This window comes from Zea mays, chromosome 5 (genome assembly GCF_902167145.1).
Source record: "Zea mays cultivar B73 chromosome 5, Zm-B73-REFERENCE-NAM-5.0, whole genome shotgun sequence".
Classification (NCBI taxonomy): domain Eukaryota; kingdom Viridiplantae; phylum Streptophyta; class Magnoliopsida; order Poales; family Poaceae; genus Zea; species Zea mays.
The window spans coordinates 3,769,627-3,791,780 of record NC_050100.1 but is presented as its reverse complement, the minus strand read 5'-3'; the positions used below and the strand labels follow the sequence as shown (position 1 = coordinate 3,791,780).

General features: G+C 42.5%; 2 protein-coding genes across 7 annotated transcripts; one reads left to right on the top strand and one right to left on the bottom strand.

The window, feature by feature from the left end:
• The first annotated feature begins 6,960 nt into the window (after positions 1 to 6,960).
• Positions 6,961 to 10,747, top strand: LOC107603301 (Cupredoxin superfamily protein). Of its 2 annotated transcripts, XR_002261848.3 has the most exons (4): positions 6,961 to 7,417; positions 7,635 to 8,137; positions 9,193 to 9,319; positions 10,476 to 10,747. XR_002261848.3 is itself a non-coding variant. In NM_001323349.1 (2 exons), the coding sequence occupies exons 1-2, from the start codon at positions 7,240 to 7,242 to the stop codon at positions 8,105 to 8,107; spliced, it is 651 nt and encodes a 216-aa protein (NP_001310278.1). In that variant the 5' UTR covers positions 7,134 to 7,239; the 3' UTR covers positions 8,108 to 8,206. The 2 variants fall into 2 exon arrangements, 1 of the variants encoding a protein (NP_001310278.1); NM_001323349.1 differs by lacking the exons at positions 9,193 to 9,319; positions 10,476 to 10,747 and having other exon boundaries at positions 7,134 to 7,417; positions 7,635 to 8,206.
• Positions 10,748 to 11,934: 1,187 nt separating this feature from the next.
• LOC100286381 (cycloartenol-C-24-methyltransferase 1) lies at positions 11,935 to 16,897 on the bottom strand. Of its 5 annotated transcripts, none has more exons than NM_001159268.1 (13): positions 16,663 to 16,769; positions 16,451 to 16,561; positions 14,543 to 14,609; positions 14,356 to 14,429; positions 14,118 to 14,229; positions 13,810 to 13,865; positions 13,639 to 13,693; positions 13,513 to 13,560; positions 13,330 to 13,413; positions 13,036 to 13,236; positions 12,830 to 12,955; positions 12,506 to 12,603; positions 11,935 to 12,285 (listed from the first exon to the last, which is right to left on the bottom strand). In NM_001159268.1, the coding sequence occupies exons 2-13, from the start codon at positions 16,531 to 16,533 to the stop codon at positions 12,201 to 12,203; spliced, it is 1,089 nt and encodes a 362-aa protein (NP_001152740.1). In that variant the 5' UTR covers positions 16,534 to 16,561; positions 16,663 to 16,769; the 3' UTR covers positions 11,935 to 12,200. The 5 variants fall into 5 exon arrangements, with proteins under 5 accessions (NP_001152740.1, XP_008643885.1, XP_020409017.1 ...); XM_008645663.4 differs by having other exon boundaries at positions 11,986 to 12,285; positions 14,118 to 14,202; positions 16,663 to 16,897; XM_020553428.3 differs by having other exon boundaries at positions 11,986 to 12,285; positions 14,118 to 14,202; positions 16,451 to 16,556; positions 16,663 to 16,888.
• Positions 16,898 to 22,154: the final 5,257 nt, after the last annotated feature.

The following is a 22,154-nucleotide window of genomic DNA, read 5'->3' as shown; positions in this document are numbered from 1 at the left end:
TGTCAACCGCTAGTAGAAATATCTCCTATATAAAGGAGCGCGCGCGGGGCCGAAAAATTCGCTAAGTCTCTGGCGCCCTGTCTTTCCATCTTCCCGCCGTCAGGCTGCCAAAATTTCGCCCGACGATTTTCTCCGCCGTGCGCCGCCGTCGTTCACGCCGTCGTCCCCGCGCCGTAGGTAAGTTCTTCTCTCTCTCTCTCTCCCTTTCTTCGACTATGATCGCTCGGGCTCGGGCATGCGCGCCGCCGCCGCCGTGCACGCGCCGCGGCTAAACCCTAAGCCTAGGAAGAGTGAGAGAGTGAGAGGGAAGAGAGAGGAGGAAGAGGGAAGAGAGGGAGACCCCTGCGCGCGTCTCTGCAGAGAGTGAGAGAGAGGGAGAGAAGATAGAGGAGGAGAGGGAAGAGAGAGGAGAGGACCTCTCCCTCCTCTCTCTCTTCTCTCTCTCTCCCTCCCTCCACTCTCTTTCCTCTCTCTTCCCTTTCCCTCTCTCTCCGGAGAGAGAGGGAAAGGGAAGAGAGAGGAAAGAGAGTGGAGGGAGGGAGAGAGAGAGAAGAGAGAGGAGGGAGAGGGAGTGTATATATAGGAAAGGGAGTGGAGGGAGAGAGAGAGGAGAGAGAGGGAAAGGGAAGAGAGAGGAAAGAAAGTGGAGGGAGGGAGAGAGAGAAGAGAGAGGAGGGAAAGGGAGTGTATATAGGAAAGAGAGTGGAGGGGGAGAGAGAGGAGAGAGGGGGAAAGGGAAGAGAGAGGAAAGAGAGGGAGAGGGAGGGAGGGAAGATAGAGGAAAGGGAGGGAGATTAGAGAGAGAGAGGAGAGAGCAACAGAAAGCATGTTTTTTCCATCGTATTCCATTGTAAACAACATATTCTATTGTATTCTATTGTAAACAACGTATTCCATTGTAAACAATGTATTCCATTGTAAAATGTAGACTAGATTCATTAGTAAACAACGTATTCCATTGTAGTACTATTAGCTAGTGAAATTAGAAGACGACGTACGACACACTTGCGTTGTTTCGATTAAGAGCAACTCATCAGAACCCCACTTGACCAGAGCGAGTTCTCATCACCTCTCTCCCTCTCTATACGTCCTATACGACTCCTCCTCTCTCCCTCTCTCTCTATACGTTCTATACGACTCTCCATCTCCCTCTCTCCCTCTCTATACGTCCTATACTACTCCTCCTCTCTCCCTCTCTCTCTCTATACGTTCTATACGACTCTCTGTCTCCCTCTCTCCCTCTCTATACGTCCTATACGACTCCTCCTCTCTCCCTCTCTCTCTCTATACGTTCTATACAACTCTATACGTCCTATACGACTCCTCCTCTCTCCCTCTCTCTCTCTCTATACGTTCTATACGACTCTCCATCTCCCTCTCTCCCTCTCTATACGTCCTATACGACTCCTCCTCTCTCCCTCTCTCTCTATATGTTCTATACGACTCTCCATCTCCCTCTCTCCCTCTCTCCCTCTCTATACGTCCTATACGACTCCTCCTCTCTCCCTCTCTCTCTCTATACGTTCTATACGACTCTCCATCTCCCTCTCTCCCTCTCTATACGTCCTATACGACTCCTCCTCGATAAGGGTTAGGGTATTTGTTAATACGAATTTAATTATTGCTTATGTTAATATGTAGCTCAATGAGTTCTCCAACCAAGGACCAAGGATTAGGGCCCGACCACATGGACAAGAGTGTTGCTCAAGAAGAATCTAGCAGTGAAGGATATGAAACGCCTAGCGACCCTTTTCCTACCACTAGGATAGATAGGGCCGCTGCGCGTGAGTTGCAACGTGACCCTACTTATGATCCACAAGAACATGAGGTAAATTACACATCCTTAATTTCATGTGTGTACCTAATTAATTAGCTGATTTCACAATGTCTATTACACATGCATGATTTCTTGTGCATTTTATTACATGAATAGGAGGTCTTGTCTCAATTTCGTGTGATGCTCGAAAAAGCTGCGGCATGATACCAAGACGCACCGGAACCGACCCAAGACGCACCGGAACCGATCCAAGGCGCACCGGAACCGACCAAGGCGCACCGGAATCGACCGAGACAACCACCGAGAGGTCAAGGAAAAGGAAGCAGAGCGATCGGAACAGAGGTGACAGGGGGCTAAACAAGTTTCCTGACAAGACATATAAAATCACAGACGTGAGCCCGAATGGTCAGCCCCTAGCTCCAGAAGAGGCACTGCCTAAGTTTCGGAATGCACTTGGGTTCTTAGTTAGAGATAATCTTGACATCACAATCCGACAGTGGAGAGATGTATCAGATGATGTCAAGAATCAAATGTGGAATAAGCTAGTAACGAGGTTCGTTTTGCCTGGGGGTTCAGAAGAACTCGTGAAAAAATACACGATGAAGCAGTTTGCAATAAATTTCCAAAACTGGAGGTCTGAGATGAATACAAAGTTTGCAAAGAAAGGCCTAGACCCGACGAAAAAATATAAAATCTCAGCAGGTCAGTGGGCAGTATTTCTAGAGCAGAGGAGCAGCTCTGATTTCATATCGCTAAGTGAGGCAAATTCAGAACTGTCTAAGAAGAACAAATACCGCCACCACCTTGGCACAGGTGGTTACAAGCGTCAGGTTCCTAAATGGAGACAAGAAGACGCCGAGAAGAAGGCTGCAGGGTTGTCGACGCTGTCCGAGCAACTCGGTGAAAGGACAGCTAATTGGATCCGTGCTAGAAAACCAAGGGAAACTGAGTATGGTGTATCTTTTGATGATCCCACTGTCGAAGAAGCGGCAAAAAACATATATGCAATTGCAGCTAAGCAGAGCGAAGGAACATTTAAGCCGCAAAGGGAGAAAGACATTCTAACGGCTGGTCTCGGTAACCCTGAGCATCCTGGTCGTGTATGAGGAATCTCATCTAAGGAAGGATGGAAGGAAGGATTCAGACCACAATGGGAAGGTCTGTACAAGAAATGTGATCGATACAAGGAAGAGATGGCAAATTATTTTAAGGAGGAGGCCAAGAAAGAGTTCAAAGGCCTGATGTCTGAAATGCTATCGAATCCTCCTCCAGAATTGATGCAGCAATTGGCGATGGCGAGTGCAATGTCTGTTCAACAGATGACCACTCCACAGATGCAAATAATTCCAGCAGCTCAAACGCCGGCTACCACCGAGGGTACGACCATCCCAAGCTCTGTCGCATCAACGGGAAATAAGGTCCGCTATCCAGTTGATGACATCACAAGGCCTGTGGCATGCACACTAGTTATAAGATATGGTATTAACAATCAGCGTACAAGGAAAGTAGCCACAGGCCTTGCGATCCCAGGACGCAAGTTCCATGGAAACGACATTCCAGAAGAATATTGCAGGGTAGAAGTGACGACAGTCGTCCAAGGATACGAGGACGACATACTAGACATCCCTGGGCCCGAAGGTATCGAGACACTTGGACAAGCTATCAAGAATTTTATCCTTTGGCCTCGAAGGGATGTCGAATTGGTTGATCCACCTTCTCAAATTGCTGTTCCTATTGTACATCCATCATCACCTCCTCAAACTTCACATGCTGCTCCTCATCCTCTTTCTGACCCTCCTTCTCCTCATCCTCATGGTGGCCCACCGTCTCCGCCACATACATCGCCCTTCAGGGATCCACCTTCTCCACAGCCATCTCCACGACCATCAAAGAAATCTAAAGTTTCTATACCAAAAGTAGTGTCCCCGTATGATAAGAAAAAGAAGAGTAAATCCACTGCTGGCACTGTTCGTTTTTTGAAAGGGATTGGACGGAGCCTCACGTCAGACACTGTTGATTTGGCCAATCTCGAGGAGTCCGCAAAAAAGGCTGAGGCAATGGCTGCAAAGATAAAGAAGCCAACTAAGGCAGATTATAAAAACGTGCCTAAAAAATATGTGCCGGGCAGACCACTACTCACTTTTGAGAAACTAAGGAAGGTCCCGGCTAATATTAAAAGGTTGCATGATTGGTACATGCGGGCATCTTTAGTTGGCATCGACACCATCAGTGTTAATATACCAGCCCATGCTTTTATTGGTTCAAATCAAAAGGCCGTTGTTACATTCGAGGACATGTGGTTAATGATGAACCTTCAGAGACTCGACGTGCAACTTGTAACCATATTTGCATTGTAAGTGTCACTCATACTCCACATATATGTGTTATTATTAGTGAGTTGTATAAATTTTCAATATCTGACATGCACGTGTGCGTTGCAGAATGCAACATGATCAGCAGGAGATCCTTTATGATACCAATCCCAATGCTAGTGCCAGTAAAAGGGTTGGGTATCTCAACCCAATAAAGATATGCGAGGATAACCACACTTTTAGAATCGGAAAAGGCAACAAAGCATTACAGAGGCTAACAGATGAAGAAATTGAGGTGCGTGTCCAGGATCTGAAGAAGGATTTTGAAGCAAGATACGCCACCTACATAGGACACGCAATGCTTCAATTTCAAGACAGGGAATCCATAGTGGCCCCGTACAACTTTAAGTAAGTGTGATTTTGCATAAATAAAATTAATAATTTCAATACACATGTATCACAAGTTTGATTCGTATAGGGACCACTGGATATGCTTCTTCATTTATCCTAAGGTTGGAAAGGTGCTGGTGCTCGACTCCTTGCACACCGAGCCTTCGGCCTATTCAAAATTCCTCAGCATCTTAGAGCTGTAAGCCTTTTCTATGCATGCATACTTTTATCGATGAGAATTGTAGAATAACATGGTGATTCTATTTGAGATCACAGGACATTTAGGTTTTATAAGCTACATGGTGGAAAGTACGACACGTCCAAAAAAGGCGTGCCACTAGACATCCATTATAACTGGCCGGTAAGTATGTGAATTTATGAATACATATCATACATGTACGTACATAGGACAATGTTGCAACTAAATAACCAATCTCCCGTTATGTAGTGCCACAAGCAACCACCCGGATCTGTCTTATGTGGATTCTACGTGTGCGAGTTCATGAGAATGAACGGACGATACATCACGAACCCTGGCAAGGTATTATTAGTAATAGTCACGTATGTATTTATGTCATTAAAGATGCAAATGTGTTATTATTGAGTATAAATAGATGATGTTTATAAACTTCCTTTACAGCAATTTCAAAAAGGAAGCCCGGAGAACTTGACTGAAGGTGCATTGTATGGCATAGTTGAGGACCTGTGCACATTCATATTGAAAGAGGTCATTCCCGCAGAAGGGAAATATCACGATGCTTCCAGAACATTAGCTTTGCCAGAGTTTAGAATACTAACAGAAATTAGTAGACTATCTCTTAGCCGAGATAGTTATTAGAGCTTAAGTGGAAACTTTGATGTATATAATGTGTGATGCATACATGGTTGTAAACAAGACTTTGATGTATATAAATGTATGATAGAATTTAATTCCATGTTGCTTTTAATATCAATACTACATGTTTATCAATATCAATATATATATATATGTTTGTGTGTGTAAATATATATAAATTTCAGTACTGATTGAAAATTTAAAAAAAGGCGGGAAAACTTTTCACTGGCGGCTAAATAAAACAAACCGCCAGTGGAAATGCTATTTCCATTGGCGGTTTTCTTTATAAAACCGTCAGTGAAAATAGCATTTCCACTGGCGGTTCTAGAATAACTGCCGGTGGAAATGACGATTTCCACTGGCCCATAGCACTGGCGGCACTGAAAAGCGCCAGTGAAAACGTCTCTAGAACCGCCACTATAGAGGCTGTGTGTACTAGTGAAACGAGACCGAATTTGATTAGGTTAGAGAGGATTCCATATGTGACTTATGTGGGACTCAACTTATTGCCATTGCTGGCCTTATGCAGAATGGAGAAAGACCTTAGCATTGTTGAGACCCACCTTAAGGTTAAGGTCAAGTTGGATCGTGTATTTCATGGCTACCCTCGTAGAACGAAGCGGACCACAATATTACACGATATAGGATCCACCTTAAGGGCATGTTTGGAAACAAGAGTATTGAAGGGATTGAGGGGGCTATAATCCCTTGCTATTCAATATTAAATAACAAGGGATTATAACCCCCTCAATCCCCTCCAATACTCTTTGTTCCAAACAAGCCCTAAGGGGCTATTTGGATCCTAGAAGCTAAAACAAAAGTTACTAGAATTTAGCCACTTATGAACTAAAGATCCAAACATGGAGCGTTAAAAGTGACTAAAATGGTAAAAAGTATCGATTTGGTCACTTGTAGCTTTTACAGTTTGGATCAAGGCTGTTCGCAATAGATCGTGTAAAATATGTGATATGCAATATAGATTACACTGTTTACATAGTAAAGTTTAAAATAGAGATTATAATAGGATAGTTGCCGGAGACGGTCTAAGCTTTAGTCACTTTTGCTTTAACTCATGTGATCCAAACAGGCCCTAAGTAATATTGAGACTTATTTGGACCCTAAGAAGTATTACTTATTATAGATTAACATCTATTACATCTTATTAATTTAACCTCTATGTGCCACTTAAAATTACATATTTGAAAAAAAAAATCGTTGTCGGCCTCCCATCATACACCACAGTGTGATTATGTGAAAAGAAAATGGCTGAAAAAGAGGAGGCGGCCCGCTTAACTGCAAAGCATATACGGCACCAAACCAACTAACAAATGCAAACAGATGAAAAGGAAGACGGATTTTTGCATGCATCATGCATCAGCCCGGCCGCCGTTATTGCTTACATGAAACGAAAAAGATCTCCCATGCAACTCACCAGCAGAGCTCACTCACTCACTCACTCACTCACTCACTCATGGCACCAGAGAGATTTCACCCAACCACGCAAGCCGGCTCATGATCAAGACTTGGATTCATGGCCAGCTTTTGATGAGTTTGCTTTACTCAAGGAACACGCATGAGAAAGAAAAAAAACGCAGCACAGGAGCAACCAGCTGCCAGCCAGCACTTGACCAAGCAGGCAAGCACAGAACAATAGCAACGTAGCAGTAGCAGAGCACAGGGGCAGAATGGTCATCACGGGGAAACGGGCCCAGCGCAGCAGCTAGCATCCATCGATCGGTGAATCGGCAAGCAAAGCGCAGGCCGCAGATAAATTCCTTCCTTCTCTTGTGCTCTTGGCATCTCGTCCTCTCTAGCTATCTTCTTGCTTCCTATATTCACAAGGTAGGTCGTCGATCAGAGGGGGTGTGTGTGGCAGCTTAATTATTGGACGACGACAGGAGAGATCGATCGAGCATTTGCAATTAATGGCGGCCATGGGCATGAAGAAGGGTGTGCTGATGCTGGCTCTCGGGCTCGCGATGGCCGTTACCTCGTCGGCCGTCGTCTACAAGGTCGGCGACGCCTCTGGGTGGACGATCCTCGGCAACGTCAACTACACCGACTGGACTTCCAAGCAGAACTTCCGTGTCGGAGACACCATAGGCAAGTGCTCAGACGAATGCATGTGTTTTTCTTTTGGGATCGATCGGTGGTCAGACGAAGTGTTGGTCTCTTTACAGGGTAGGTGTACCGTAGGCTTGCACGTTTTCCCTCATATTCCAGCGGCTTTCTTTCTTGTTTCGATCTTGTCTTGTGTTGTGAGATGATGAGCATGAGCTGAATAGCTGATGGAGTCGCATGCATGGCCGCGCGCGTGCAGAGTTCACGTACCCCCCGGGCATCCACAACGTGCTGGAGGTGAACAAGGCCGACTACCACAGCTGCACCAACTCCACGCCGATCGCCACGCACACCTCCGGCGACGACAAGATCGTCATCAAGAGCCCCGGCCACCGCTTCTTCATCTGCGGCGTGCCCGGCCACTGCGCCGCGGGACAGAAGCTCAGCATCCGCGTCCTCAAGACGCGCTCCTCTGACGCCCCTTCCCCTGCGCCCGCCGCGCGCTCAGCCTCGGCGGCGTCGCCCAGCCCCAGCGGCAGCACCAGCACCGATCCGAGCGGCGCCGGCGCCTCGGCGTCGCCGCCTGCGTCGTCCACGGACAGCACGCCCGACGCGACGACCACCACCGCGCCCGCGCCCGACGCCAATGGCGCGGGGGTCAGTGCAGGCCACCGGGCCGTCGTCGCTGCCATGGCACTGGCGGCGGCCGCCTCCATGGCGATGCTGTACTAGATCACCAAGCACTCCTCACCCCAAGTGGCCGTGAGCATTTGTCTACATGGGATTCTTTTGTTATACATGATGCCTATATGTGGATATTTTCTTGTTACATTTAATATATGTTGGCCTATATTTTATTAAATTAAATTAAATTAAATAAACCTTATGCCTATATTAAATGTTATGGCACATTGTAGATCATGTACAAAATTAACTATAACCATATATAAGATTCTATCTGTTTGTTGATTTATCTTAAATAGGTACACTATGGGGGTGTTTGGTTTGTAGGGACTAATGTTTAGTCCCATCATTTTATTCCATTTTAGACTATAAATTGCCAAATTTAGAAACTAGAATAGAGTTTTAGTTTCTATATTTAACAATTTTGTAACTAAAATGGAATAAAATGTAGGGACTAAAAATTAGTCCCTAGAAACCAAACACCCACTATATCTAAGGGGGTGTTTGGTTTCTAAGGACTAATGTTTAGTCCCTATATTTTATTCTATTTTAGTTCTAAAATTACCAAATATAGAAACTAAAACTTTATTTTAGTTTCTATATTTAGCAGGTTATATACTAAAAAGGAATAAAATGAAGGGACTAAACATTAGTCCCTAGAAACCAAACACCCCCTAAGTTTAGAGAGGCTAAAGACGTACCACACGCATGTGTGCGTAGTTGCCGCCATCATACATAATGTGCCACGTCATGGGGTGAGCATGTTTTGCCACTTGGTACAGCTAAAAAAGCAGAGTAAATGACTAGTTGATGGAGATGTAATAGACCTATAACATATGGAGTAATAGACTTACAATATATTGATTACTCCATCTTCCAGAAACTCCTAATTACCTCTTTCTCCTCTGGAGGAGCCTTATAGACAAACATAATGATCACCTCTCGCCTATCTTCTCCATTGAGTTACATCTAAGCCTTTTAAGTCTCGATTTTATGCGCTGTGGAATATTGGAGAGCAAGCCTTTAGAATCGTCTTCCGCATCTGCTACATCTGCTCGGGCGTGTGGGCAATTAGATTTTCAGGTTGTGTCGCCATAACTGCTCGCTAATCGACTTCTTCCTCTTTTTACTAGTGGATGCATGAAGGACAACACTGCGAATATCTGCCAACATTGACTATAGTCTACTACTTCGAATAACACATGATGTCAACTCGTGGGAATGAAATCGCTAGTGTCTTGAGCATGGTCCCTCGGCAGGGTATAATTCATTCTCTCAAATTGTTGTGTTTATTATAGTTCCTGCTATGGTCGGTATTATTTGTATGCATGTGTTTGGTATCATTAAGAGTAGTAATATTTCACATATACATGTACACATCATCACAAATCTGCTATGATATTTTTGGATTAAATTAAACATGAAAAAACCTAAATTTCTAACCATCTAAAAAATCTTATATTAGGCAATTTTCTGTTACTGGATTTGTTGTTGTGTTGAAGCCAAATGTTTTTATGAGATATTCTATAAGAGATGGAACGGTAAGATGATCTTGTGGTTGACAGCTATAAAATGCTATCACGACGCACTGGGAAACCCGAACAGTTTACTTCTGATGAGAAGAAAGTGTTCGATGTTTCAATAAACATATTCCAAGTTGTCGTGATTAACGCTCTTAGTGATAAATACGTTGATTTTCACATAGCATGCACAACTGCCAAAGAGTTATGAGAAACAACTGATGAAAAGTTTGGTCTTTCTAATGCTAGTAGCGAATTGTACATCATCAAGCAACCTTATGGCTATAAAATGGTTGATAACTACTCAACAATGGAACAAGCTCATGAGATACACGCACTAGCTAACAAACTCGAGCAATGTTTATGTGTGTTACAGGACAAGTTTGTGGTTGGCGATATTATCACCAAGCTACCATCTCCTTGAAAAAATTGCTACCTCTCTAGAACGCTAGATTTAAGGATTTAGCATGGCTAAGCTTATTGAGTCTCTTGATGTTATGGAAAGGGTGAGAATAAAAAACATTCATAAAAAAGGAGTTGAGTCTTTTAGTGTTAAACTGGTGAAGAAGAAAAACTCTAATGTATCTTGTATTAATAAGAATAAGAAGTAAGAGAACAACTTAAAGTCTGATCAAACAACCACGATTAAAAATAAAAAGAATAGAGAAGGTGGTTGCTTTGTTTGTAGAACAATGAGCATTGGACAAGCCAAACCACAAACTTAAGCATTTCAAAAATTTAGCGAACATGGTTGTTAGTGTGGCTAAAGAAGAAACATCTAGATATGATAATTCTTTACTTACTTTTCTTTCAGCCTATCATTATGTTGATTGGTGGATGGACACTAGGGCTAATATCCATGTGTACCCTAATGCTACTTTATTTTTTCTTACTAGGTTATCAGGACTGGAGCCTTGCTGACGAGGAACTATTCTCATGCATGCATTCTTTGTATAGTATCTGAAGTTTACTTCAAAAAAATAATGTTATTGAAGAATATGTAACATGTCTCTTCTATAAAAGAGAATCTAGTTAGAGATTGTATGCTATGTAGAGATTGTAATAAAATTATTTTTGAGTCTAATAAGTATGTACTATCAAAGTATGTGACACTTGATGATAAAGGCTATAATTGTGTAGGCTTATTTCGCTTATTTTTGCATGATGATTTTGTTATGGCAAATTTTGTTATTCTGAACAAGTCGAATATTTAGTTAAAGGTTCTAAGTGTCATGTGTGTGCAATCTAAGCAATTTCATAAGCCTCACAAGTTTTAGAGGCAAGAAACTTAGCGTCGTTATAACTAGTTTATTTTGATTTGTGTGTGTTGAACAGTAAATTGCCTAAATATGGCAAAAGATACTTTATGAGGATAATTTGAGTTTTGTAGATGACTGTACTAAATTAGGGATGGCAATCGGGTGGGTAGTACGCGGATATATAGTTCGCGAATCCATACCCGCGAGACAAAACTCAACCCATACCCGTACCCGTCGGATATCCGCTATCCGACGGATAGCCGTTACCCGTCCGTCCACTACAATTTTAGAATTCGACATCAAACAACAATTTTATCACATTTAAAAAACAATTATCATTCCATCATCATCAAATGATAATTTCAGCACCAATCAACATGTCATAGATAAAAATTGAAAAATTAGAATTTAGGATAATATATTAAATCGGATGGCCCACATGTAAGATATCCATTGGGTAACGGGTATGGATACTGGATATTCATACCCGCAAAAAAATTATCCGCGGGTTACTTATTATACCCGCGGATACCAAATTCCACCAGACCCATATCCAATGGATAATTATCCGTGGTTATTTACCCATACCCGTACCCATTGCTATCCCTATACTAAATATTGCTATGTGATTTTGTCAACATCAAATCTGAAGTGTTGTATTTTTAAGACCTACAAAGGTTTGTAAAGTATAAAATTAGTTTGAGAGAAAAATTATATGGTTAAAACCGTCTACAATAGTTTATCCAAAGTTTATCCAAAAACATTATTCTGCACTGTTCGTATAGTGGAGTTTGAATATAGGTATGTAGATGAGTAAGTAGTTGAAGATAGCCTAAGGTCGGATCAAAACGAATAACACTTTTAAGGTGAATTCTCTGAATTTTGTATGGAACAGTTTATTCGTAAGACCTTATTCGATTATTCATATAACACATGGATTGGAAATATAACACATGGATTAGAAGGGATGAAAAAAAATTATGAAAAAAATTAACTTGCTATGGATCGAAACCACCTAATCTCTTCAATCCATATAGATTCTGATGAAACCGAACAAGTCCTAACATGAAGAATACTTTATAGATGAATTCTCGTATGATAGATCCAGACAATACATTGGTCCGATCAAAGCCGTGTTGCCAAGAAATGGTGCGATTAATACAACGCGTAAACAGCATTTTTATTCAGATAGTTCATAGTACAACACACAACAAGCAGATACATGCTAGTATGCTACTGCGTGAACATGACCCACCACACGCGCAAGAGCCATAAGACAAACCGGTAAACACACTTCAGCACGTAACACGTTGGCCATGATTCATAGCTCTTATAAGTACGACCCCATACTCATGTTGCAGCTCAAAGGTTGCCGCCGTTCACTATTTCACTTTCCTTGAGAGGCTTGCGGCCCAGGACGAAGAAGGACGCTGTGAAGATACCTTCCCTGAGATCATGCATGTGGGGTTGTTAGTTTAGAATTTGAGATTGGGGGGCTGGGAGGGGGGGGGGGGGGGGGGGGGGGTATTTTACATTATTTACATGGGATTAGCTAAGAAAATTAATGGCTCCTACGGAATTAGGGGTGCAGGAGGGGAGGGGGGGGCAAATTTCTTATAATAGGCAGTCGATAAAAGTTAGCTTAAAATGGTGAAACGAGGACTTACCGACCACCTTTTAGAAGGCCATCAGAGGCACTCGTTAGGACGTTGTAGGCTCCCACGCTGCCTGCTGGGGCAATACGGAGGAACTCTAGTGTATTGACCTGACAAAAAAAGAATTAACTAAAACACCTCAAGTCCAAAGATGATAGATCACGTAACTAAATAGAAAATTATCTCAATGGATGATCATATATAGGTTCTGCTTGGCTTTCGGCTAACCCCATCACAACTTGACTAAGGTTAGTCGGCGAAATTGAAAAAACAACTTTAGACAGAAAAAAGTTAACCAAACTGTGGGCATCGAACCAAACAGGCTCATAGTCTTACAATTGCACGGGTGATTATCCGTCCTGGGCGTGTGCATTGGAAGTTAGCCCATGAAAAGTAGTTAGGATCCATCGTCTGGTACCATGGGCAAGGAAAATCTTGAGCAAGATCCTTTGCAAAAATGACCTTTAATAGTAGAGAAGAACAAGATCAGTCCAGTGCCCATGAATATAACATTTGTGGTTCATAATATATGCTTGTGGTACCTCGAATCCTGCATCTTTCATAGCTTGGACACACTGGCGAGTGGTACGGATGTCAGGCAGGCCATCGCCAAGCTCAATCTCAGCCTTGGCGGTCAAATGCTTAGCGTTGTTGGGATCAAATCGGTCAGTCAGGCACCATTCATCCAGTGCAAAATACTGCCCAGGTTTCAGCACACGGTAGACCTCACTATAGACACCTTGCTGCGATAACCAGGGATAAAACAAACACTGAATTTGTGGTATTTCTGTGAAACCTTAACTTTGACTTGGACACAAGTATGATGGGAGACATACTGCCTCTGGTGCGTAACATGTAGCCTGTATTGCATAGGCCGCATCAAAGGTGTTATCAGCTATTGGCATATTCATGAAGTCCCCCTGAAATTACCAAGAGAAGATAAGACACTACTGCTTCTTCTCCACCAACTGGAACTAATGAATATAATGTAATGAAGAAAACTACGAACACCAATATACCTTCAAGGAGCAGCATTGCTCACTCAAACCTGCTGAAAAGATGTGCTCCTGCAACCAAAAATTAAATGGTGCATATCCATATGCTATACAGTTTTTGTATTCCAAAAAGAAGGCTAAATTGCAAACCTTGCCCCTTGAGACATGGTAGTCATTGTTGGTCAATCCAGTTATTGAAGTTGAGCTACAATTAACAGAATCAAAAATTCATATATATGTATATATATATATGCTATTCATGATTATCGCGTTGGAATTTATAGATTGAATGGGCAATGAAACATTATTGCAGATCATTGCCTGAATCTGGCAATTTCTATTAAAGGTCCCCCAATTCCACATCCCACGTCCAGAACCTGCAAAAAAAGTTTCAGTAGTTTTGGGTCAATACACTGTTTGTAGACTAGTTATTAACTACAAGTGTTTTGGATGAATTGAGGCAGTATATTGGTGGTATCAGAGGGAAAAGCAAATGTGCCATAGAGTTTACTTGCAGTTTATACATATATTTCAGTTTTTTTAAAGTAATGATTAATATCCTCTATTGTTTATAAAATGAGAATACCCTCTATAGTTAATTAGCAAAAGGATTATGCTTCTCCACTAACCTTCATACCCTTCTTGAGCCCCAATTGTAGTGCCATAAAATGCTGGTGCCGCTTAATGGCTTCACGGGAAGTTTCACCCGGATATCTGAAATACAAGCATGGGAGTATGGGACTGAAGCTGTAAAATTACCAAAACTGTGATCTAGAGCAACTCGGCATCTCAACTGAGATACAACGGATATGCTGTTATTGTCGATAGGTAGTAATAACTAGAGCAAGGTATGCATATGTAGCTGACCCGCCAGCAAAATGGAATGAGTCGCCCCATCCATATTCGTAGAAGCCAGTGACAAGATCATAGTACTTGTTTGCCTGATTCATACAGTAGGAAATTGTGCATATGTGATTCCGAGTGTGAAACCTTGATAAACCTTTAAATAAACGATGTAACAATTAATTAACGTTGGATGGAGACAGAAGACTACCAAATCAGCGTAATTTGACTTTCTTGATTCTTGTTCGCCTCCGTGGAGGTCGTGGTACTTCACATACCTGATGAGAAATAGAAATAAACACTCAGATAAGAATGTGCAAGGTAGAGGCCAACTGTAAGTCCCAAAAGAACAGAAGCTCGGAGACTAGGAAAAGGGACATTGATACACTTCTATTATTTATATAAAAGAACATTGTAAAGTTCTTCTATTTTTATATGAAAAAATGTGTATTACACTTACATCAATGGCTTCCACGAAGAAATAACAGTGACAGCATGTGTGTAAATGTCACAATTTTGGCCGGAACACCTTGGTGCTCCGATGAGGTCGCCTACTCAATACTCGACTTAGCAACAAAAACTCCTGAGCTCTCGTTTGTCATCGTCACCACAAAGGATGATGAGCGCTCACCAGGGCACTTGGAGGGTTCAGGATCAAAGGGACGGAGAACAGTGCCAGGAAAGGTGGCCATGGAGGCTCCACATAGGTTTGGAAATTTATATAGAACAGTGCTGAATTAGGCACAACATTACAGATCTCCTTACAGGCTTACACTACCACTGCTGTGTTTTTCTAATTCACTGGAGGTGGAAGCTCCGCCTCTTGGAGGGTCCATGACTCCATGCACGTGGAGAGGATGCAAAGATGGCCAGCTAGACGTGGCTACTGAGTACTGACCACAGCCAGCGTCGGTAGAGGAGCCGGCCAGGACTGACGAGAGCACCTTCGGTTATGTTCAGCTGGCTCCGGCAATTCGTCGAACGACGTGCGTGCGGCCGCGGAAGGAAGCACCGTCTGCATCGTCGGCTCTGGCCTGTCACCACTCACCAGTCACCACCAGTGCATGCCAATGGAGAGAGAAGAGGACCAGCGCAGCGTGCGGAAGAACAAAGACGCTTTGCCGCGTTGGGTACCGCGACGTCATACCGTCCAGGCGACCAGTTGTGAAAGCAAGAAGGTGGAGTGATCAGGCAGAGGCAGGCAGGCAGCCCCGGAGCCGGGAGATGCCATCGAGGACGAGACGTAGGTGTACGATACACAAACTTTATTTTAAAGTTTGATTAATAATTAATTATATAAAATTTGTATCAATATTTATACCTTGAAATATAATCGACTTATTATAAAAAAATATATTTTACTACTTTATCAGGCTGAAAACATTATTAAGAAGCTGAGAGATGTGTATTTATTTTTAGGATGAAGTGAGTATTCCTACTAGTTTGGATGTTCTCGGACGAGAAGTTTAGGCGTCCCTTTCGCTTTATTGTCTATTTTAGGGTGTGTTTGCAGCTTTGTGAACTAGATTCGCTGTTAAATATCTAGAATCCCAACTAAATAGAGGCACAATAGCAGAATACATTCGTAAAAATCTACATATTTTCTCTAATTCAATTTAGAATCACTTCTTACCTTAAATTTTCTAGATTTCTATCATCCATGTTACAAGGTATCATACTCTTACATAATCTATAGTTGACGGCTATTTCAACCAAATAAATTTTAGCTTTTTTAGCTCACAATAGCTTTCTCATATCTCACAGCTAGAATTAGATTTTTTTTTTAGAAATCTAAACGGACCCTTAGTTTACACCGCCACATGGTTTAAGCCTTGTTCAAGTGAGACAACGTGTAATATTTCATATAAAAAAAAGACTTAACGAAATAATAGCATTTTATGAGTAGACCGGATCAACCAAAATACCTGGGGTCTGATGAGTGTTAGAGCATAATATATCTAATATAAAGATAGCATTTTCTATCATGTAACTAAAAAGCATGTGCCTTTAATATATATAAAAAAATTCTAGATACTGATTGTAGAGGAGGGTTAGTAGTTTGGACCTGCTAGATGCACATGCACTTAACCGGAGAAAAGTTATGAAAGCTAGAGCTTACTGATCAACGGCGGATTTGACTTGGTCCTTGCTAAGCGACCCTCCGGTGCTCCGAGCAAGTTGTAGCGCCCCTGACTTCGTCATTATATATATATTACTTCACGGTCCTGTTCTGCAAAACACACATGAAATTTGCGCCATGCATGAATCTCTTCTCGCTCATGGCCGGAACTCCCAACCAAATTAAAGCCCCGGAAGCTTATATATATCTACCTAGTTATCATGTATAGAGTAGCTAGCAGCTTTCTTTTGCGGCTGTTCGGTTTTGAGGTGGTTCTTCTCGTCGAGGGGGCGAAGGCTAGGATGGCTAATGGAAAGAGGATGCTAGCTAGCGTAGGGTTTTTTTTTTCTAAGGGCAGTAGCTTGTATTCTCCTGCTTCCTCTACTGGTTCTACTTGATGGAGAAGACGACAGCTAGCTAGCGCAGTAGACAGGCACACACGATGGCACGAGGCCACCACACCCATCAAGCATATATATGATTTCGACGGGTGTCATGTCATCCCACCCGGCAACGTACACGTGATGAAGGACATGCGTGTCGTCTTGAAATAATTATTTAATATTGCTCCCAGATCGTGAACAGATGCACCACTGGGAAATCAAGGAACACACCGTCGATCTGCGGGCGTAAAACTAAACAAGGGGTGATAAAGGGGATTCAGATCTTCTGTAGTCGACTTCAGAATCAGAAGCTTCAGGTGGGTTGGGTGGGTGTTGGGACTTGGGACCAACCTACCATCACAAATGCCCTACTACAGACGATTCGATTCCAACTAAGGCCTTGTTCGGTTGTTAGGGATTGGAGCTCCGGATTGATTTCTAGCCGAATTACTTCTCTAATTTATATAGATTTTGATGAGCCGGAATGAATCCATGTTTATTCCTGTGGAAGCGAACAGGCCCTAAGGGAACGTACAACGTATCTTAAGGTTTTCTAAAGGGTCTTTAGATGGGTTTTTTTAAAGTCTATCTCTATATGACTTTCTATATACATTATCTTATAACCACTACAGGAATAAAAAATTCATTTTCGACGGCTAGAAACCAGTGAAAAATAGGGTTTATGCTGCCAAAAATAAAGTATTTTCGGCGGCTCGAGCTCTATTTTCGACGGCTCATGGCTGTAAACAAATTAGCCGAAAACAACTACTAATTTTCGGCGCTATGGCCGTCGAAAATAGCTTATATTTATAATGTGACTTATTTTAAAGATACTCCATTAGTGTATGTACAACTGTCTCAAGAGTCTTTAAGTGTTTAAATAAAAAGAATATAAGAAACAGTCTCTTTACGAAGAGTATGTCTATATAACAATCTACATCATGCCAGAAATTGCTTTAACGCTTTGTGGTGTGATATTTGCCGTAAGGAGACACATGTTACTTCTCGCTGTGTTCTTCCTAAGCAAAACAAACCCACCATGCCCATCGTTGGTTTGGCTGATGATGGATTAGGGTTTTATCTGTCTCATTTCGCTAAACCTTTGACCAAAAAACCAAAAAGGGTTTTTATCGGTCTGGTTAAAGTGATTGAGGGATTAGTCTCGGCTGAAGATCTTGAGAGAGATTTCGGTTTTCACTTCCCATGGAATAAGATGTGGAAAGCTACTAAGTGCCATTCAGGGTTTCTGATGCAGTTTCCCTCCCAAGAACGTCTTGAGGAAATGATAAGCTTCCCGGAGCTTAAAATGAAGATGTCTGGGGCCAAGATTGTTGTTGTGCCTTGGAGTTCTAGGGCCAAACCTAAATCTAGACTTCATACTGTGTGGGTTATTGCTGAAAATGTCCCTGAGGAATTACAGAACTACCAGTCTATCTGTGAAATCGGTTCAATGATTGGTGCAGTGGAGGAGGTTGACCTCATGTCTTTGGATTCTGATGATATTGTGAGATTTAAAATTCACATTAAAAGTGTGGCTATGATTCCTCCTGTGGTGGAAGTGGCAGTCAAGCCTTTTCTTTATGATATCTTCTTTAGAATTGAATCTATTTGTGATGAAGGATGGAATGATGATTCAGTGAATCTGGGTAAGAGAGCTTCTGTTCAAATCCATGGGTCCAGTGACCCACTGTTTGATAAATCTGGGAAAAAACCCAAGAATTTGGATGATGTTACCCTTGAAGATGACCCTAATCCTAACCTCAAAATTGGGGAGTCTTCTTCTCAAGGCAAAGAGTTTGCCAAAATGTCTGACCCTAACCTTGTGCCTTCTAAAGACATGTCTGATGAAGAGCAGAAACTTGATAACCTTTCTGATGAGAAAGTGGATTTTGATCCAAATGAAGATGATTTGCTGAGCTCTCAAGAACTTGAAGAATTTGCTAAAGATATGGAGGAAGATCAAACTGATTTTCAATCTAAAATTGGTGCTATGATCTCGATCCCCCCAATGACGATATTGTTCATGATGGGAAAAACAAAAAGCCTCTGGACTTGCCCACTAACACGGCTGATGGCGTCAGAAAAAGCTCTAGGTTGGAGAAGAATGATGATGTGAAGGTGGCCGACAAAGCGATATCCAGAGCTGAAGCCAAAGATGCCTTCCTCAATAAAGGTATGTGTTCTAACTCCTTTTCCTTGCTTGATTCTAATAATGATGATTTGATTGATTTAGCTAATAAACTTGGAGTTTCTTTGGGTCCCTCTGACTCTGATGTAATTGATAATTTGGAGTTGATCAAAGATCTGGAACGTTCCAGAAAAATTTTGGCCTTCCAAGCTTGCAAAAAAAAATAATACCTCAAATGTGGAGGTCCCCTCCCTTGTTGATCACAAAGATATGGATAGTAGTGTCCATGATGATTCAGACCTCAATATTGATCATGACTTACTTGATGTGATGGTCTTAAGAAAAGGTAGGAAAATTAAGCATCGAAAAAAACGATTAAAAAAAGGCTTCCCCAAAAAGTAGAGGTTCATCTACGAAAAAATGGGAGCCTGATTGTTCTGACCTCCCTCCTGATCCGTTTTAAATCATGAGAGGCCTTATATGGAACTGTCAGGGTTTGGGTCGAAACACTAAATTTGATTTCCCGAGAGAAATCATTAGGGAGGAGAAAATTGATTTCGTTGGTTTACAAGAAACTAAAAAAGACCATTTTAATGACTCTCTTCTGTCCTCGCTTGCTGGTAGCAAGCTTTTTGCCTGGTTCTCCTCTCCTCCTAATGGGAGATCAGGAGGTCTTTTAGTGTGTTTTAATTCTGAGGTGTTTGATGTCAGAGAATTTGAAGCTGGTGAATTCTTGACTCGCTCCCTTGTCCTCCACAGAGAAAAAAATTTTATCTGGAATTTCGTTAACGTTTATGGGGCTGCTCAAAATGAGCACAAATCTCGTTTTCTCAGTGAACTGTCTGCAGTTTGTTCGAGAAGTTAGGTCCCTATGCTTATTGGTGGAGATTTTAATATTCTCAGAAAAGCTGAAGAAAAAAATAAACCAGGTGACCTCAGCAAGTGGAGTTTTCTGTTTAATAGTATCATAGATCATCATGGTCTAGTGGAATTTGAGCTGAAAAACAGACTATATACGTGGTCTAACAACCGCAACGATCCTACTTTTGAAAAACTTGACAGATTTTTGGCCAGTCCTGACTGGGATCTTGCTTATAATAATATTAGTGTTATTGGGTTAAATAGATCCTTCTCGGGTCATGTTCCTCTTTGCCTTCAATCTGATACCCTCCCCATGGTGCGTAAGGACTTTAGATATGAGCTGTGCTAGAATGTTAGACCTGATTTTCACAAATTAGTGGAAAATGTTTGGTCTCTCCCTGTTGGTGTGTCCAATAGTCTTGATGTTTGGAAGTTGAAATTGAAACGCCTGCGGCAGAAGCTTAAAGGTTGGAACAACAATATTGTGGGTCATTACAAAAAACTGAAGAAAAACTTGATTGAAAAAATTGATATTCTTGATAAAGCTAGTGAGACTTCAGGCTTATCTGATGCTGACAGATATTTGAAACTGGATTTGGAATCTAACCTCAGGAAGATTGTTAATGAGGAAAACATTAGCCTAAGACAGAAAGCTAGGGATAAATTCTTATTAGAGGGTGATGAGAATTCTAAGTATTTTCATTTGCTGGCCAAACACAAAAAAAGGAAACTGAAAATTGTGACTCTTTCTCATGGTGATATTGTGGCTCATGATGATCATGGCATTAATCAGTTGGCGACTTCCTTTTACAGAGATCTCTTTGGCCCTTCCCAAGGATCGAATATTTCTTTGACTAATTTGGACATGAAACAGCTTGAGAAGGGTGATAGAAATCTTCTTACCAGTCCTTTTTCCTTGGAAGAGATCAAAGATGTGGTGTTTGACTTGAAACACAATAGTGCTCCGGGCCCCGATGGCTTCCCTTCCGAATTTTTTCAGGAGTTTTGGGATGTGATCAAAGGTGATTTGTTTAATCTCTTTAAAGCTTTTCATGATGGTTCTCTCAACATTGAGAGACTAAATTTTGGTATAGTCACCCTTATTCCAAAGGTCCCTGATGCGACATATATTAAAGCTTTTCGCCCCATTTGCTTGCTTAATGTTTGCTACAAAATCATCACCAAAGTTCTAACTAATAGATTGGCCCGATGCATTACCTCTGTGATTAGTGACCTTCAATACGGGTTTATTAAAGGGAGATATATTATGGATGGTGTTCTTTCTTTGCATGAGATTATTCATGAAGTTAAACGAAGGAAACAAAATGGGGTTATTTTCAAAGTCGATTTTGAAAAAGCTTATGACAAGGTCAATTGGAATTTTCTTCATAACATGATGATGAAAAAAGGCTTTGGAGATAAGTGGAGTAATTGGGTTTTGAAGACTGAAAGGTGGTAAAGTTGCTATCCGAACTAATGATGTGGTTGGGCCCTACTTTAAAACTCATAAAGGTGTGCGCCAAGGTGATCCTTTCTCCCTGTAACGCCCCGAATTTTGCAGTTGAATTTTTTCTTTTCTTTACTCGCCAAATTCGGGTGTTACCTTTTCTTTTCCTTTTTGCCCTCGCTAGACCTTGACTTTTTCCAAAGCTAGCAGGATTCGGTTTGGAATTCCCGTGTAAAGAAAAACTCTAAAAAAAATACTTTATGTTGTTTGATGCACCATGCCGAGCTATGCATTCTTTGATTGTTTGAAAGTGCAAATGCATTCATCTAGAAAGATCGGATTTCGAAAACAGGGAAATAATCTTTTCTTTTTCTTTCTCTTTCTTTCTCTCTCCCTCTTCCCCTTTCCCTCTCTCCCGCGCCATGGGCTCCTTGGCCGGCCCAGCCGCCCCTTGGCCGGCCCAAGCCCCCTGCGCGCGCCCCCCTCTTGGGCCTTGGCAGGCCCAGCCGCCCCCCCACCTCCCCTTTTTTTCCCCAATTCCCTCTCCCTCTCTCTCTCCCTCTCATTTTCCCTCTCTCTCCCTAAGCCGCCGCCCTACCCCTCTGCCCTAACCGCCGCCGCCCCCTGCTCGGCCGCCGCCCTCGCCGTCGGCCGCCCATCGCCGGTGAGCCCCCCCCTTTCCCTCTCCTCCCTCCCTCTCCCCTCTCCCCTCCTCCCTCCCCTTGGCAGCCCAGCCGCCCGGCCACCCCTGGCCGCGCCCCTGGCCGCCCCCAGCCCAGCCGCCGGCCGCGCCCTGGCCCCAGCCGCGCCTGGCCAGCCTCGGCCGCGCCCTGGCCGCCCCCGGCCGCGCCCAGCCGCGCCCCCGGCCCGCCCTGGCCGCGCCCT